The sequence below is a fragment of the Pisolithus orientalis genome, assembly GCF_024613125.1.
Source record: "Pisolithus orientalis strain OTSU chromosome Unknown F5J12scaffold_3, whole genome shotgun sequence".
In the NCBI taxonomy this organism is placed as follows: domain Eukaryota; kingdom Fungi; phylum Basidiomycota; class Agaricomycetes; order Boletales; family Pisolithaceae; genus Pisolithus; species Pisolithus orientalis.
Genome location: NW_026260784.1, coordinates 1730349 through 1747455, shown reverse-complemented (window position 1 = coordinate 1747455; position 17107 = coordinate 1730349). Strand labels below are relative to the sequence as shown.

General features: G+C 47.0%; 1 protein-coding gene across 1 annotated transcript; it reads right to left on the bottom strand.

Moving 5' to 3' along the window:
- Nucleotides 1-2257: 2257 nt before the first annotated feature.
- Nucleotides 2258-3286, bottom strand: F5J12DRAFT_888663 (uncharacterized protein; the record flags this gene model as incomplete). The annotated part of the gene is made up of 1 exon (XM_051747275.1): nucleotides 2258-3286. The coding sequence occupies one exon, from the start codon at nucleotides 3284-3286 to the stop codon at nucleotides 2258-2260; it is 1029 nt and encodes a 342-aa protein (XP_051604430.1).
- Between the last annotated feature and the right edge of the window lie 13821 nt (nucleotides 3287-17107).

Genomic DNA, 17107 nt, shown 5'->3' with positions numbered 1-17107 from the left:
ACCTTACCTAGTCAACAGCTTGTGGCGCCAGAGGGTCCAGGTGCAGAGAGTGAGGGTGGAAGCCCCATTGATGAAGTTGCTCGAGAGTGAGAGCATGCATGTGGCAACAGCGAGGCTGAGGTGGCTGAGACAAATGAGGAAGTGGCTTACAAAGCATCCACAACACATGACAATGAACCTTGCTCATTCAACAATGCAATGTGATGCACCAATGCAGATCAGTGGTATGCTGCGATGATTGACGAATTACAGACCTTTAAGTCCATTGGACTGTATGAGGAAGTTGCCCTGCCTCCTGGCTGTAAACTGATTGACTCAAAATGGGTCTACAAGATCAAGCGAGGGCCGACCAGTGAAATTGAGAGGTACAAGGCTCATTTGGTAGCCAAAGGCTTTACACAGGTACATGGGATCAACTACACAGAGATGTTTGCACCCATCACCAAGTTCGCAACCATCCACATACTCCTGGCACTTGCCACTAAGTATAATATCAAAATTCATCAGATGGATGTTAAATCCACATTCCTAAATGGACTATTAGATGAAGAAATATACCTTCGCCCCCCTCCAGGCTTTCCTCCTGACAGCAACAAAGTCTGGCAGCTGCTACAAGCACTCTATGGCCTTAAACAGGCCCCCAAGTAATGGTACTCTCATCTTTGGACTGTTTTCGAATCCCTGGGTTTCACTCGAAGCCAGGCCGACCATGGCCTCTTCTTTAAAGTTGAGAATGGCATACTCATTGTTGTTGCTGTCTACGTAGATGACAAGCTAATACTCTCAAAGTGCTGCACAACCATTGAGTGCATCAAGGCTCAGCTCTTGCAGGAGTATGAGATGAAAGATCTGGGGGAGGCATGTTGGATTTTAGGAATGGAGATACTTCATGACTGTGATAAAGTTATCATACAGCTCTCACAGAAGAGATGTGTCGAGAGTATTCTTGAGTGCTTTGGAATGAGTGAGGGGCAAGCCATCATGACCCCCATTGAGCCTAACCTAAAGCTCAAAAAACTAGAAATTCCAGAGGCTGACACCAAGTCATACCAGGGCACTCTTGGAGCCCTTATGTATGCAATGCTAGCAACAAGGCCCAACCTTGCCTTTACTATAGGCATGTTGAGCCATCATGCTGCATGCCCTGGGCATGAACACTCTACTGTGCTAAAGCATGTTTTTCACTATCTGCAATGCACCCCTGATGTCTGTCTTACCTATAAGTGAGACTCAAATGCATGCATGATCAGGTATGTAGGTGCAGATTGGGCAGTGGATATCAATGACTGCTGCTCTGTTACTGGCTATACTTTCATCCTTTCTGGTGGAGCTGTTAGCTGGTCATCGAAAAAGCAATTGTCTGTTGCTCTCTCGAGTACAGAAGCCATCTGGATTCGTACCCTAGTCCTTGAACTTGAGACTGTGTCGTCACACAAACCCACTCCCCTCCTCATCAACAATCAATCTGCTATCTCACTGGCTCAAAATGCAATGTTCCATGACCACACGAAACATATTGTGATCTGTCATCACTTCATACGAGAGAAGGTGGATTCTGGAGAAGTAGTCATCAACTATGTGTCTACCAATGACCAGGTGGCTGATGTGCTGACTAAGGGTGTGTCTAGGGAGAAGCATGTTCATTTCTCTGAAGCTATGGGTATTATTTTCTTTTAGTTCCTTCTTGACTATACTTGTTGAAGGGGCATGTTGGAGTTTATCACCTTTACCTTAGTTGTGGTTCACCAATTACATAATCCAAAAGCGGACACTTAGCAGTTTATTTTTTCCTTACTGCACCTCAGCTTCAACCAACTTGAAGTCTGAGTATATTCCTCTCTATAGACTTGACAATCCTGCAGCTTGTCATCCTCCAAAACATTGTGGCATGGGCAGGCAGTGGATCCTCACTCCCCAAATCCATATTTGAAGGGGATTTGGTAAATGCAGTGTGTATCAATCTCTTTTGTGCATTTGGTTGACTTCAACTTGACTGTGCAATTGGGATGACCTGAATGTCCACAGAAACCACATGGAAACAACTGACCAACAGCAGAATACAAATCAGTCTCTCCTACCCCTCACAATGCATGAAGGATGTGTGTGCCCATATGAGAACATAAGTCTGCAGTTGGTTTTTGACAGAGAGGACAGTTCACTTCTACACCATTCCCACTGCCAGCACACAACATCAGTAAATCACTTTTGCTGGCCAGAGCTGTCCAGAGCTGTCCAGCACTGGACAGATTCCCTAGGACTACCAACTCACAAAGTGGTCTACTGATGAATGCAACTCTTGCTTCTTTGCAAGACAATGCTGGACTGCCTGAAAGTATTTTAGTACAGGTATATAGTAGTCTTGGATAATCTTACTATTCATTGAGTATGGAAAGCTTGAATTTGAGCTCTGCATCAGTGTGATATTCAAGACAGCAAGTTTCGAATCCACAATCCACTTCCACAACACATTAACAGCTACCTCAAGTGTGTCATTACTGATAGCCCATGTGATGCCACAAGAGTTGACTTCAGCCAAGTGCTCAGAAGGCAGGTAGTTGGCAGCAGTGACAATGCTAGGATTGATGAGATGGATCAAGGCACCAAGTGTTGTCACCTCAACCACTTTCTGTGTTGAGATGTTGGATCTGGGGAGGGGAGAACTAGCCTTCAAATATGCTCCATTCCAGATCCAGAAGCAATCATCATCAGGTGTCAGTGGAGACACCAATAGAGTGAGAATCTTGCCAGTAATCTTCACCTTTCCAGCTACTGAGAGGAGACTGTCAAAATTGATATCAGAACATGAAATGACATTCTCATGGATAGCTGTTGAATGAAGTAGGGCAAGATGGGTAGCATTGTCATGAAAGTGGATGAGCATCAGGTAAGGGTTGCCAACAATGAAAGAAGCACAGGCTGCAGTTGAGTCAGATAGTGATGACACACTTTCCATGGGCTTATTGACAGCTGTGTAGCCACAAACTCGAAGGAGGCAATCATGTGACTTGGGGGTGAAGTTACCATTGAAAAGAACATGACAGACCATAGATTTGTGAACATATTTGCTGTTGACAAAGAGGTAATTGAGAGGCTGGATGCCAGGGCCAGATGGTGGAGACAACAGTGAAGAATCCCCATTTATGACCAATAAGGTAGGATCACTGATCTCATCCTCAAGTTTGTCTTCAAAGCCTGGAACATCTTCACTTGCCTCCTCCACCTCATCTCCATGAACTTCCTCCAGGTCCACCTCAATCTGAGCTTCACAAGGATTGGAACACTCCATGGCTGTAGTTGTGGTGGGAGCAGGTGTGATGGAACTTGGGTCATTGCCATCAATGTCATCTCTGGCATCATCATTGATTCCTGGATACCTCCTCACATAGTGTAGTCACATTTAGTCACAACACATGGGCAGCCTGTGTGCCAAAACACCAACACTTATACAGACCCTGAGATGGGCCCACTGTCACACACCAAAGGTGTTTGGTGAGGTGGACATGGATGTAGCTGATGAATGGAGGTGAAGACCATAGCCCTCATGCAAAGAAGGACAGCCAGCAATGTTGGCAGTCATCCCTCACACAAGAACAAGTTGTCGATGCCAAAGAAAAAGGAGGAGGCAGGTTAAGCACCAATAAAATTCTTAAGTGCCCATGTACGGCATTCCAGTTTTCGACGTATCTCCACCAGTTCTGCAGACACCAAAACCATTCCCACACTCGCTTGTAGTGCTCAGCCATGTGATCCTACCTTCCAGGATTGGAAAGGATTTGCGCACTCCACATGTTTCTACAGCACTCCCTCCAAAAGACGCTCATTTTGCTAATTCTTCTGATATGGCTGCCTCCACATCAGTCATTTCACTTGTCCCCTTTGCTAGGGACCATGGCTACATATATCTACCAGGAGTTCCTACCAGCTTCCATCCTGAAGTGTCCTGGTACATCCCACCCTCATCTGCCCCCTCTCAGCCCATCCAGCTTGGACAGCATGTTCTTTTTGTCAGTATGACCTCCAGGAGGACATTCTTTGGTTGCCTCAGGTCTGTCATTTGCTTGGAAAGGTCTTATGTGGTCGTTTCAGTCTCTCCAGTCCAAGAAGCATATGGATCCTTCCTCCCTGCCACCTGCAACATCTTCATACCAGTCTCATCCATCATTCTTCCAAAATTGTGACAGCTACAGTATAATCTACTGTTCTCCACTCTCCCTGATCGCATCCATGACGAGTATGATGCACATCTTGCCTCCTTGTTGCAAGATACAGCAGAAGACACTCCCCCTTCATCCTCTCTTCCAACAGAGCCTCGTTCATGAAGTTTTTATTTGCTTCACTGAGAGGATGGTTTGGGGGGGAAAGTTGTGATCCCCTATGCTCCTGTCACCCCACAGACCCCCAAAGCTTGACCCCTGTTGACATCTGACTCACCCTGTCCACTTTTGGATGTACTATATCAGCATCAGATCAGTGCTGCCTCTCTGTCATCCCACTTTGGCCTAAAAGCGATCTCTTCAAGATGTGACATGCACAGCCTCCCCCTAATGTGATTCCAGTGTGCTTTCTTGGTTCCTGACATTGCTTGACTCATACTTTGACATTCTGACTGTCTTTGACTCACCTATTGCCAATACTTACCAATCTTTTGACTTTGCTTACTGATTCTTCACTTTTTGGCTTACTTATCCTTACCAATGCTTACCAATGCTTTCCAAGATGATTACCCATCGCTTACATTCCTTACTCATCAGTTACCAATCACTTACCAAGTGTTTGCACCTTGTTTTCCATAGGCAACACCCCTGTACTGTATATAAGTCACTGTACTTAGGTAGCAAAAAAAAGAAGACATCAGAGAGCCCCTCTTGCTCGCAATTTATCATCTCTCAGTAAATCATTCATCAGCTTCGATAGTTGAGACTTTATTAAGGGTCTAGCTATCATCTACTTTGCTTATCATCATCTATCATCCATATACTTCGCTCCAAGCCCTCCCTGAGCTCAGTACAGCTTAGGACATCGAATTAAGTCACCATCCATCCTTCTGTAGGCTGACAGCAGTCTACCCTATCACTTTCTATCACATTCTTGCTCCCTCTTCGTCAGGAGCACCCCCAACCCTCAGCACTCATCTTTGAGTGTTGTAGCTCACAAAAACCCTCCCAAAGAACAGGTTCCACCATCTAGGTACCGCATAGGCACACCACCACTCGCTTTCATTGTCTTTTGTGTTGGTTTTGGTTGGTTTTCACCACTGAACCACACTTTGACTCACACTGCCTAAATAGATTAGCCAGTACACATGGACAGGCCTGAGGGACTAAAGTGAGAGCAACATATGTATGAGCCTGTAAGTGCATTACCACAACATATGGGAGGGCCCATGGTGGGTAAGGATGTTGAAACATTTAGATGGGCCTGTGACCAATTAAGTATACTGAGTTGCTGTAAGACATGGATGGGCCCATCCTGGTAGGTTACACCCCTGTTGCAACATCAAGGCAGGCCTGCCTATCATAACATGGAGAGGGTCACAACATAAGGATGGGCCCATCTATGATTAGAATACAAAGTTGGCAACATATGGACAGGCCTGGGAGTAATATCATTTATGGTGTCACAACATCTAGACAGGCCTGTTCATAATAAGCCATACCCCTGTGGCAACATAAAGATGGGCCTGTCAGTAATGTCATTTCATAATGTCACAACATATAGATGGGCCTGTCAACAGTAAGATGTACCACTGTTGAAACATAAAGACAGGCCCATCACTAGTATCATTTAATAGAGTCACAACATAAGGTTGGGCCTGTCAGTAGTATTATGCAACATATGGACAGGCCCATCCACAGTAAGATGTACCTCTGATGAGACATAAAGATGGGCCCATCAGTAATCTCATGTATAGCATCACAACATATGGGTGGGCCCTTCAGTAGTATTATTTATATCGTCACAACACATGGGCAGGCCTGGCCCCAGTAAGATGTACCCTGTTGAAACATAAAGATGGGCCCATCACTAATATCATTTAATAGAGTCACAACATATGGATGGGCCCTTCAGTAGTATTATTTATATTGTCACAACATATGGGCAGGCCCAGCCCCAGTAAGATGTACCCTGTCAAAACATAAAGACAGGCCCATCACTAATATCATTTAATAGAGTTGCAACATATGGATGGGCCCTTCAGTAATATTATTTATATTGTCACAAAATATGGGCAGGCCTGGCCCCAGTAAGATGTACCCTGTCAAAACATAAAGACAGGCCCATCACTAATATCATTTAATAGAGTTGCAACATATGGATGGGCCCTTCAGTAATATTATTTATATTGTCACAAAATATGGGCAGGCCTGGCCCCAGTAAGATGTACCCTGTTGAAACATAATGACAGGCCTGTCACTAATATCATTTAATAGAGTCACAACATATGGACAGGCCCTTCAGTAATATTATTTAGATTGTCACAACATATGGATGGGCCCTTCAGTATATTATTTATATTGTCACAGCATATGGACAGGCCTGTCCACAGTGAGATGTACCTCTGATGAAACATAAAGACAGGCCTGTCAGTAATCTCATGTATAGCATCACAACATATGGATGGGCCCTTCAGTAGTATTATTTATATTGTCACAACATATGGGTGGGCCTGGCCCCAGTAAGATGTACCCTGTCAAAACATAAAGATGGGCCCATCAGTAATGCTGTTTCCTTCTCCTTGTGTTGAAGGGCTGCATGACACACTTTCTGGCAATAGTGGTTGGCAAGAGCTGTAAACTGACCACTATGCTTAAGAGTGATGCTGCTAGAAATGCCTGTTTTGACAGGGAGGGAGCAGCTAGGGCATTCAGGAACATGAAAACCATTATCTGGTATTAAAACTGTAAGGGCATTGTGAGTGTACAGAATGAAAAATGCCCAAGGAGTCCCCATGTCAAGGGGTTCATCTATTTGATTGCGAGAAAGCCATGCTTGAGATGCAGAACTTGGATGTGGAAGGTGAGAAGACATGGAAGGAGAAGCAAGAGATGTGGCAGTTATGTGAAAAGTGGCCTCAAGCCCATTAGGTGATTCAAAAGGTGATGTTATGCTGATGACTCATACCATGTCATGAATCGAGTACAATGAAGTACAAGCATGTGACTGCACGAGAAGTGACATGTAATTTAACTTCACTAGCAGTGGGACACTAGTCTTGGCCAACTGAAGTCATACTGGTGAGTCCTTGTTGGTACAGCGTGCAGAGCTAAGGGTGGTTGCAAAGTAGATTTTGAATGAGGGACTGGTACGATACATGCAGGTTTATATATGTATGTACAGTACCATATGTCAAACATTCGAATACAAGAATTGCTCACCAGTTCCCTAAGGCAGAGGGTGCAAGGGCAACCCTGCTGCAGATGGAAGGGAACAGGGTTAAACAAGGGATTAAACCTGCACAGATGAGAGGGTTTAACCGTGTATGAGTCAGAGGTGGAGTGTTCACCCAGGGTGAACATAGTCATGTGACCACATGGATCGGGGTCCACCAGCAGATCATGGAAGGAAGGGGGAATGGGCGCAATGCCCAGCTATGGTGCAACATGGGGTAGACAGGGGTCTACCATAAAAGGAAATAGAAAAGGGGAAACGTATGGAATGCAAGTCCAACTGCATAGACAGTGGCTTGTGGGTAAAGGGAACACCTCGAGAGGCGAGACGGAGCATGAACAAGTTACATAAGTGTCTGTAAGAGGGAACAATGTGAGTGCAGCATAACATCACCCCCCCCCTTAAGGCCTGAGGTCCTCCGAAGGTGGGTAGAGGCCTTGGACTACCCAAGAGCAGATTTCTGTGTTAGTTGCCACCACGAGTTGGGCAGTCAGTTGACCAATGTCCAAGGTGTGAACATCGGTAACCAGCGAATTGATGAAGGGGATGTTGCCAATTGATGGGAATGAGCCCACCAAGTTCTCTCTTGCTGAGGGAGGAGATAGGTACAGGGATGAAGGGAGCTGCTGGTAGAGCTCTTGTTGTCTGATGAGCATAGAAGAGGGCTCTTCCAGTGGTGTCACCTCAGGCCTGGGCGAAGAAGTCGAGCCAGTCATGTGGCAATCCATTGAAGGGGATTGCAGCAAGGGCATCTGCAATGGCTTGGAAGTGTTCTCGACCTTGGCCCAGTATAATCTTCTCCCAGCAATTGCAACACCTCTGTTTGACATCTCTTTCAGCTTCTCCACCTCCTCCAGCTCTAGTTCTTTTCCCTTCTTCTGAGACCTCACATGCCTTTCCTCGGACAGGGTCCTCAGGTAAGCTCGATCTTCCAGATGCTGCTTGACACGTTGGAGGGAGGAGCCCATGGACCACAACGTTGAGGGGAGTTTGGTTGAGGAAGGCGTGAAAGGAGGAAATGAGGGAGGGGCTGTAGTCCTTGTGGATGATCTTGACGATGGCCTCCTGGGTCTTAGGAGCTTCTTGAAGGATGGAGGAGTTGGCTTTATCGATGTCTTCATATGTATGCACTTTGAAACTACTCTCTGTGGTTCCGACCTGGTCATGCATGTGCTTACTGATTATTTCTGAGCTTCTGAAGATCTTAGACAACACCTGTAGATGTTTGTGATGTTCTCCTGCTCTCCAGCCATGTGATTCCCAGCGCTCGAAGTCGTTAAGCAGCCGCACGTAACCGAGGAAGATGCTTGCCTTGGGAGCCACCCATTTGGCTGTGGAGGGGGCTGCAGGAGTGACTGTGGGGGCCAAGAGGTCAGCCGGTGTGATGGATGGTGCTGGAGTGGATGCACCAGAGTGAGGGAGTGGTGAGGGGGATCTGTAACTGGCTTGGGAGAGCGGGGGTGTGTTGCAGGATCTGAAAGAGCAAGGCTTGGATGGCCCCAAGTGAGCCTTGGACTTTCCCTTGTGGGCATCCTTGCAAGCTCTCTGCAAAGCAGGGACAAAGCAGATGACTGGGTATGGGTATGGGCACATGGAGGAGGCGACGGAGTTGTGAAGGGGTTGGTAAGCCCCTGCACGTGAGGAGTGGGAGGACATCATGGGGGATGGGGAGCGTAGTGCTCTGCCAGGGCATACAGGTGGTTCTGAGAGATGTGGAGGGGTACTGGCATAGTGATTGAAGTATGGGCAAGAGGGGTCATAGGGTTTGTCGATATTGGCATGGAAGTCATTGTCAAAGTAGTCAGAACCGGGGTTTTCAGTGTTTGGGGTAGAGGACATGTTGTGTTCAGAGGTTGTGAATGTGCTTGTACTCCCCATGAACCTCTGGGGCATTTATAAGGTTGTCCTCACTTTCCCAGCTGTTTCGATAATGTGGGTAACCGAGCCACTTGACCAGGTAGAGGTATTTTTGCTGCAGGGTCACACTGGGTTCTTTGGACGATGACTTGACTTTGTGCACACATTTGTGCTTAAGTATAGCCTCAACTTCCCATTCGTTCTCGTCTCCTACCAGTTCAGGAGGAGGTGGTGGTTGTGCCGGGCCATATTTGTGCGTTTTGACAAAAGGGGTGAGTTTGGATGCATGAAACACAGGGTGTATATGCCAGCTAGGAGGCAGCTGGAGCTTGTAGGTGACTGGGCTGATCTGTTTGGAAATTACAAATGGGCTGTGGCATTGGGGTGCAAGCTTCTTTGACAGAACATCCCTTTTTAGGTTGGAAGTGTCCAACCAAACCTTATCTCCTATGGAGAACTCTGTATAGGTCCCTTTAGATCGCTGTTTCATTAACTCCTGTGCTTCTTTATGAGCGATTATCGTGGCATCCCGATTGGCAGCCAGTTGCTCAAGTTGATCACCTGCTAGCAACTCCTGTGGGGTTTGTCCCATAGGATAGGGTGTGGGGTTGAATCCATACATGAGTGAATATGGCATCTGGTTATGGGACGAGTGAACATGGAAGTTATGTGCCATTTGAGCATCTGGGAGTTTGGCATGCCAGTTGTGGGGGTCTGTGTCCACGTACATGTGTAGGTATGTGCTGACTTCCTGGTTTACACATTCCGCTTCACCATTGGTTTGCAGGTGGTAAGCAGTGGAGGCTTTCAATTCGATTCTGAGGGAGCAGTACAAGTCCCTTGTGAAAGCAGAGATGAACTGGGGTCCTCTATCAGAAATAACAGCCTCTGGTACACCCCAGTGAGGGTAGATGTATGTGTGGTAGAGGTCTGCTATACCAACACTGTCCATGGTTTTGGTAGTCGGTAGGAAGAACGCACCTTTGGTTAGTCCCTGGTCAATGATGGTAAGGATCGAGTCATATTTTCCACTGGACAGGGGTAGGTTGGTAACCAGATCCATGGAGATCTGTTTGAAGGGGAAGGGGTTCTTTGCTATGTTGTGTGGCATGATAGGTGGGGTAGTAGGGTGCATGTTAACCTTGTTTGCCTGACAGGACGGGAAACCTTTGCAGTAGTTGTGGATAGACTGGTACATTCCAGGCCACCATATGTATTTGTTCATTTTCTTTGTCATAGCCTTCACTCCTGGGTGTCCGAACACAGGAAGGTCATGATACTGCTGATGGACGTCTTGGCGGACTGGTTCTGGCACGAAGATTTGTCTTCCATTCCTTCTGACTCTGTCAGACCCTTCTGTTGTTTCCAGGACCAATAGGGATGTGGATGCATTCTTTACCTCTTGGTACAGGTTGGCATTTAGCTGGAAAACACATCCTTTACCTTTCTGAACCTTTGGAGCTTCCTCAGATGGGCATTCAGTAGGTTTTGGTTCTTTGAAAGTGACCTTTTGAACTGGTTTAGGGGCTTTTGAAGGCCTGGGAGCGGTCCAATCAATCTTGAAAAGGGAAACAATGGAGGGTCTCACCCCCCCCCTCAAGCCAAACAGCCTTTGGAAGTAGGGTAGAGATGGTACTAGGCTCGGCATTGAAATCCGAGTGGTGGGAAAGGGTGTTGGTGGCAGAATTTTTGGTTCCTGCAATATGAATAAAAAGGAGTGGATACTCCTGTAACGTAGCCTGCCAGCAGGCTTGTCGGGCAGTGAGCTTCTGTGGTTGTGCATAGTAGGTGATATTTTGGTGGTCTGTGTAGACCTTAGTCAGTTCCGGGGGCGATAGCAGATAGGGGCACCATTGCTTGAGGGCACGCATGACTGCTAGCATTTCCAAGTTGTAGACTTGGTAATTTTGCTCAGCTCCAGTAAGCAACTGAGACATATATGCGCAAGGGTGAAGTACTCCCGATGTTATGCTTCATCCAAGGGGGTTTCCTTTTTCGTCTTTTCAAGGTCATGTGTATCACGTGCCTCGTTGCGTCTCTGGTGGTTGTTGCTGTCCTAGGGGCTCGTATGCTCGAAGGCACAAGTGGATCTCCTGTGGCACAGGTGTTTCCAACACCTGTTGAGACCGCACCGCTTTCTCAGGGCAGTGCTGCCGCACCTCTTTGATGGACAACTTGTTTCCTTTATGGTCCGTTGACTTGCCCTGACTCTGTTTTGTTGTCCATGTGTCGTACTTTAGATCCGGTGTCTGGCTCCTTGCTGCGCATTGATTGCGCAGCTGGTATAGCCTCCTTTCATCTGTTGCTGACACCGTATGACTCTTTCTTGTTTCATTGATGAACTCGTTGACTGCTGCGGATACGCATCGTGATGCATCGTATGTGACTGCTACGGTACTCGTACTTAGGGGTATTTAAACCTACATACTTCGTCCTGTATCTGCAGTTTTTTGATAGCTTGCAACTGAGCTCATTCCTTTGCTTTCGTCCTTGTTCTATCTCCGTGCAGACAACCTTAGGGATTCGCCAGAAGACAGAACCCTTGTTGGACTTCAGCAATAACTCAGCCATAGGGGTTACGATAAGTTCGGCCCATAGTCTCCCATCTCGTGCGCTTCGTGCCTATTCCATTTGAAGAAGTCACCATGCTCGGGCATAACAAAATCGAAAAACTCTATGCAGCTTTCGGGACTTGTCGACCTCTTTGCACAAAGTCTACTCGTCCCTCGGTTACTGAACTTCAACAAACCAAACCCTCAACAAAAGGCTCATTGGTCTCTCTACATGTAAAGACTGACTCGCCTTCTTCCCATCTCTCTTCTCAACTCGACTCCCCTGTCAATAACAAAATTGAGAGGCACCCCTCTACCCTAAATCAGTTCCACCGCTCTACAGGCAGCCATTAGGCTTTAATAGATTGCCTCCCTAGAGTCAGCACTCATGTTTCCCTATGCGTAAAAACACTTGCGCCCACATCCCTACTTCACTGACAGGTTTCTTTCAAGAAATAAATCCTCTCTCAGCCTTCGTTGTCACTTCCTGTAAAAGTGTCTTCACCCCAGAAGTCAAGACCTCCAGTCCCGCCTCATAATACTCCATTAGGACTTGGAAGGAACCCGCCTCTACTGCCACTGCCAGGAAGACTAGGGCTGTCAGCCACAGCTAGTAATCCTCGCCTGTCATATCTATCCTGTTTTAGGGAATCCGAAGTCATGCTTAGCTCAGAAGAAGAAGACGATCAGAAGTCCGAGACTTCTTTCGGATCAGTCCTCAAGGAAGAACAAGAAGCATGCGCGTTACCTGAAATGTCGATGACTATTGGTCATGGAGATTCAGTCCCTGAGATGCCACCTAAAGTATACTCCGAAGAGGAACTGAAGGAAAGGTTGGAAAGACAGATGCACTCTTTGGCAGAAGACTGGCACAAAATAGCCGGTACAGGTCAGTCGAGTGATCCCTTCCCAACAGGGACACCTACGGACTTGGCTCTACAAGCTTGGTACACCAGGAGTTTTGGAAAGATAATTCCCCCAGAGGTCCCTATCGGAGGGTCCAGTAAGGGTAAGGCCTCCGCCGATCCTGATGACTCGTATGATGTCCGCCCACCCAATGGAGGAAGGGAGTTTAATGTCAGGTGTCCCAGTGAATACGATGGAAGCCACAATGGGCTTCAGACCTGGGTTACTCAGGTCGAAGGTTACCTGAACCTTAACAAGCATGTCTATAACACGGAGTCGCTCAAGATTTCGTTTGCCCTGACATATATGACTAAGGGAGCAGCCGTCTCTTTCGCCGAAAATTACCAAAATGAAAACAAACTCCTCGATGGAACAATCTGGTATACTGACACCTTCCAGAAATTCATCGAGCGTCTTAAAGCAACTTTCGAATCCGGCGATCAAACTGCTCTCACTATTTTACGTCTGTCCGACATCTCGCAAGGAAAACAAGAACTCGAGTCGTACATTGCCGAGTTTACTGGGCTTGTCAATAAGGCTCAGCTTAAAGAAGAATCACGTGAAGCAGGGATCTTCTTCAGGAAAGGCCTAAACAAGGAATACCGCGATTGGGTCCTGAATTCAGGATGCGCCCCTTCCACAGTCATCGAGTGGATACAGTGCACGGGAGAAGCCAGGACCGCGATTGCTACTAAACATATCCTTGAAGGAAAAGAATCCCGGTATGAATGAAAGTTTGTCCATTACTGCAGAGCCCCCCGAGATCCTGATGTGATGGATGTCGATAAACGCCGAAAGAACATTAGATGTTCTAACTCTGAAATTACCTGCTTCGAATGCAGAGCAAAGGGTCACATCAAGTGTGACTGCAAAACCAATAAGCCGAAGAACCTTCCAGGAATACAGGTGGTCCTCAATGACGACGGAACCAAGACTGCATATATAGGAGAAAGGTTGGCAACTGCCGAAGAAACACGGGCTTATGGGTTGAATTTTTAGATGGGACCGCCTTCACTCCTCAGGCTGGTCCTGCTTCTATATTGTCCACAAACTGTACTTCTATAGATGATGAATTGTGTATGTGAATCGGTTCTCCTCTTGGAAGGGCATGGTTGCTGGACTACAATGCAGGAGTAATGGTCTGCATTGACTCTGGTGCAGAGGTTTTGCTCATCTCGGAGCGAATAATTCAAAAGCTCAAGATCCCTTCGTATCGGGTCAAGACCAGGTTCAAGACTACTTCGTTCACTGGAAAAGACGTTGAATGGATCACTCGCAAAGTAACAATCCGAATACTTATCAAGAATCGGGTCGTCCGCCACAAGTGCTACGTCGGTCCCCTAGTCGGAAAAGAACATATCCTTCTCGGAATGCCTTTCCTCCGAACCTTCAAGCCTCAGATGAATTGGGAGAAGAATCTCATCACATGTTGGGAAGATGGGTTTGTTCCTACCAGGGAGTCTGATGTCGCAATTAGGAGTTTCGCCCCCTTTTACCAAGGGAGCGCGGTATCTTTTAACGAAGATGGTTCCATAAAGGAACCGGTGGAAAGCAGTATTAACAAAACTACCTTATCTACGGAACTCGAGGCCGCCCTGTCCTCGACAAAGGAGGAAGTTAAGCTTCCAAGGGAGTATGAAGAATTCTCGCAGATCTTTTCGGAAACGGACATTCCGTTGCCAAAACACCGACCCGGACTGGATCACGAAATACAGTTAAAAGAAGACTTCAAGCCAAGAAAAGCTACCGTATACCCGATGTCCACAGACGAGTTAAAAGTTCTCGACAAATTCCTTGACGAAAACCTGAAATGCCACAAGATATGACCATCAACTTCACCTCAAGCTGCTCTGGTGTTTTTTGTAGCAAAGAAGGACGGTAAAAAGTGGCTAATTCAAGACTACCGCTATTTGAATTCCTTTACCATTCTGGATGCTCACCCACTACCAAATGCACAGGCCTTGTTTGATGAGCTAATTGAGTCTAGGTATTTTGCCAAGTTTGACATCCGATGGGGGTTTACAAACCTCTGGGTCAAAGAAGGAGACGAATGGAAAGGGGCTTTCATTACCCCTCATGGGTTGTTTGAACCGATGGTGATGTTCTTCGGACAATGTAACTCACCGCCCTCTTTCCAGCGTTATATGGACCAGACCTTCGCGTCACAGTGAGGCAAACAGGTTGGGTATATGGACGATGTCGCCATCCATGGCAAAACAAGGGAAGAACTCTGCTCACATGTACGGGAGTTTCTCCAGATTTGTGCCAAGGAAGGCCTTCGGCTGAAGATCAGCAAATGTGTATTTGAAGCTGAAGAAATAGAGTTCTTAGGAATGATTATCGGACGAGGAAGAATCGAGACTTCGCCAATGAAGACCGATGTGATCAGTACCTGGGAAGCCCCTGAAAACCTAACCGGGCTTCGTCACTTCCTGGGATTCTGCAACTTCTACCGAAAGTTCATCCCTTCCTTTTCAAGTATCACTCGCCCCCTACATGATCTAATGAAGAAAGGGGTTTTGTACCAGTGGACCACTGAACGTAACGTGGCTTTTGAAAAGCTAAAGTCTTTGTTATGCTCCACCCCGGTCCTCTCTATCCCCGACTTCACTAAACCCTTCGCTCTCTTCACCAACGCTTCAAAACTTGGAACTGGAGCAGTTCTCGCTCAGCGTGGCTCCGACAATGAATGGCATCCTTGTTCCTACCTCTCCCAGTCTTTGGTAGGAGCGGAACAGCATTACCAGGTCTACGACTTGGAAATGCTGGCCGTAATCCACACACTCAAGGCGTTCTGCCCATACCTCCTTTCACCTGTCGAACCTACAGTGGTCTATACCAACCACAAAAACTTGGAGTACTATTGTGAGCCTCAAGAGCTCACCCCTTGTCAAGCTTGTTGGGCTGCAACCATGCAGTCCTACCCCATACGGTTTTCTTGGCAGGCTGGCTGCTTGCAGGTTCCAGCAGATACCTTGTCCCGAAAGAACAAGTCCGCTGAACCTAACCCGGTTGCCACGGTCCTCCTGCCAGACCTTTGGCTTTCGAAGGGGGTGGATTCCCAAATTCGCCTTGTTTCCCCCTCTTTTTCGCTTACAAAAATACAAAAACAACAAAAAATCAACTGCCTATGCCGCATTGGACACCTCCCGGCTCGTATGAAAAGAACCCTAGAGGCTAAACCATACTCCCGCCCATCTGAGGATCTGTCAAAGAGGAGTCGGATACCTAATGCTCGCCCTACTGAGGAAATCACCAAAGGAGCAAAAGGGATCTATGCTATCTCCACGGACCTGTACAAGCGCATCAAGAATGACTCATCAAAAGACTTGACAGGACCAGAGCCCCTCGAGAACATCTCGGTAGCACAGGATGGAACAAAAAGATTCAGAACAACTAGGTTGTATATTCCCCCAGAACATTGCTGCCATTGCATGAAGACCTATCATGACCACGAGTCGGCAGGACACCCAGGGCAGAAAGCAATGTTCGCCAAAATGAGGAGGGAAGTTTGGTGGGAAGGAATGGGAAAGGACATAAAGAAGTACATCGCTGGATGTCCCTCTTGCCAGACTACAAAGGTCATCACGCACCCGCCCATGCCGCCAACTGTTCCTCACGAAACACCAAAAACTCTTCTCCCCTTCCAACAAATCTTGATGGATCTCATCACGGATCTCCCTGTTTCTGGAGATGAAAAGTTCGATTCCATTCTCACAGTCATCAATCAAGGTCTAATGAAAGCAGCAATGTTCATGCTGTGCCACAAGACTATTGATTCCGTTGGACTCACCAAATTGTTCCATCGGTTCTTTATGCCCGGTTTGGAATTCCAGAATCGGTAATATCTGATCAAGGACCCCAATTTGCGTCCTCCTTTACGAAGGAGCTCTACAAGGCAATAGGGGTCAAAACAAAGATGTCAACCAGATACCATCCCCAGACCAACGGAGAAAGCAAACGGGTAAACCAAGAAGTGGAAGGGTACCTAAGGTTGTATTGCTCAGAGTTTCTGAACTCTTGGAGTAGTAAGTTGCCTTCCGCTGAGTTCACTCACAACTCCTGGGTCCATTCGGTCCATCAAATGACTCCATTCTCGCTCGTTCTCGGATATGATCCCTCGCCCTACCCTGAAGTCTGGATCACCCCGGTTCCATTGGTTGATGAGAGGCTAGAACGATTGGCAGCAAGTCGAGATGTTGCAGTGTTAGCCCACAAAAGGGCTCAAGAAGTGATGAAGTCATGCTCAAAAGGGAGTTATGTTGTGCTGAACATCGGAGATCTGGTTCTCCTGGATACAAGTCACCTGCACATCAAAAACCAGTGCAATAAAATTGCTCCCCGACATCTCGGGCCATTCAAGGTGACTCAAGTTGTTTCACCCATCACCTTCCAATTGGATC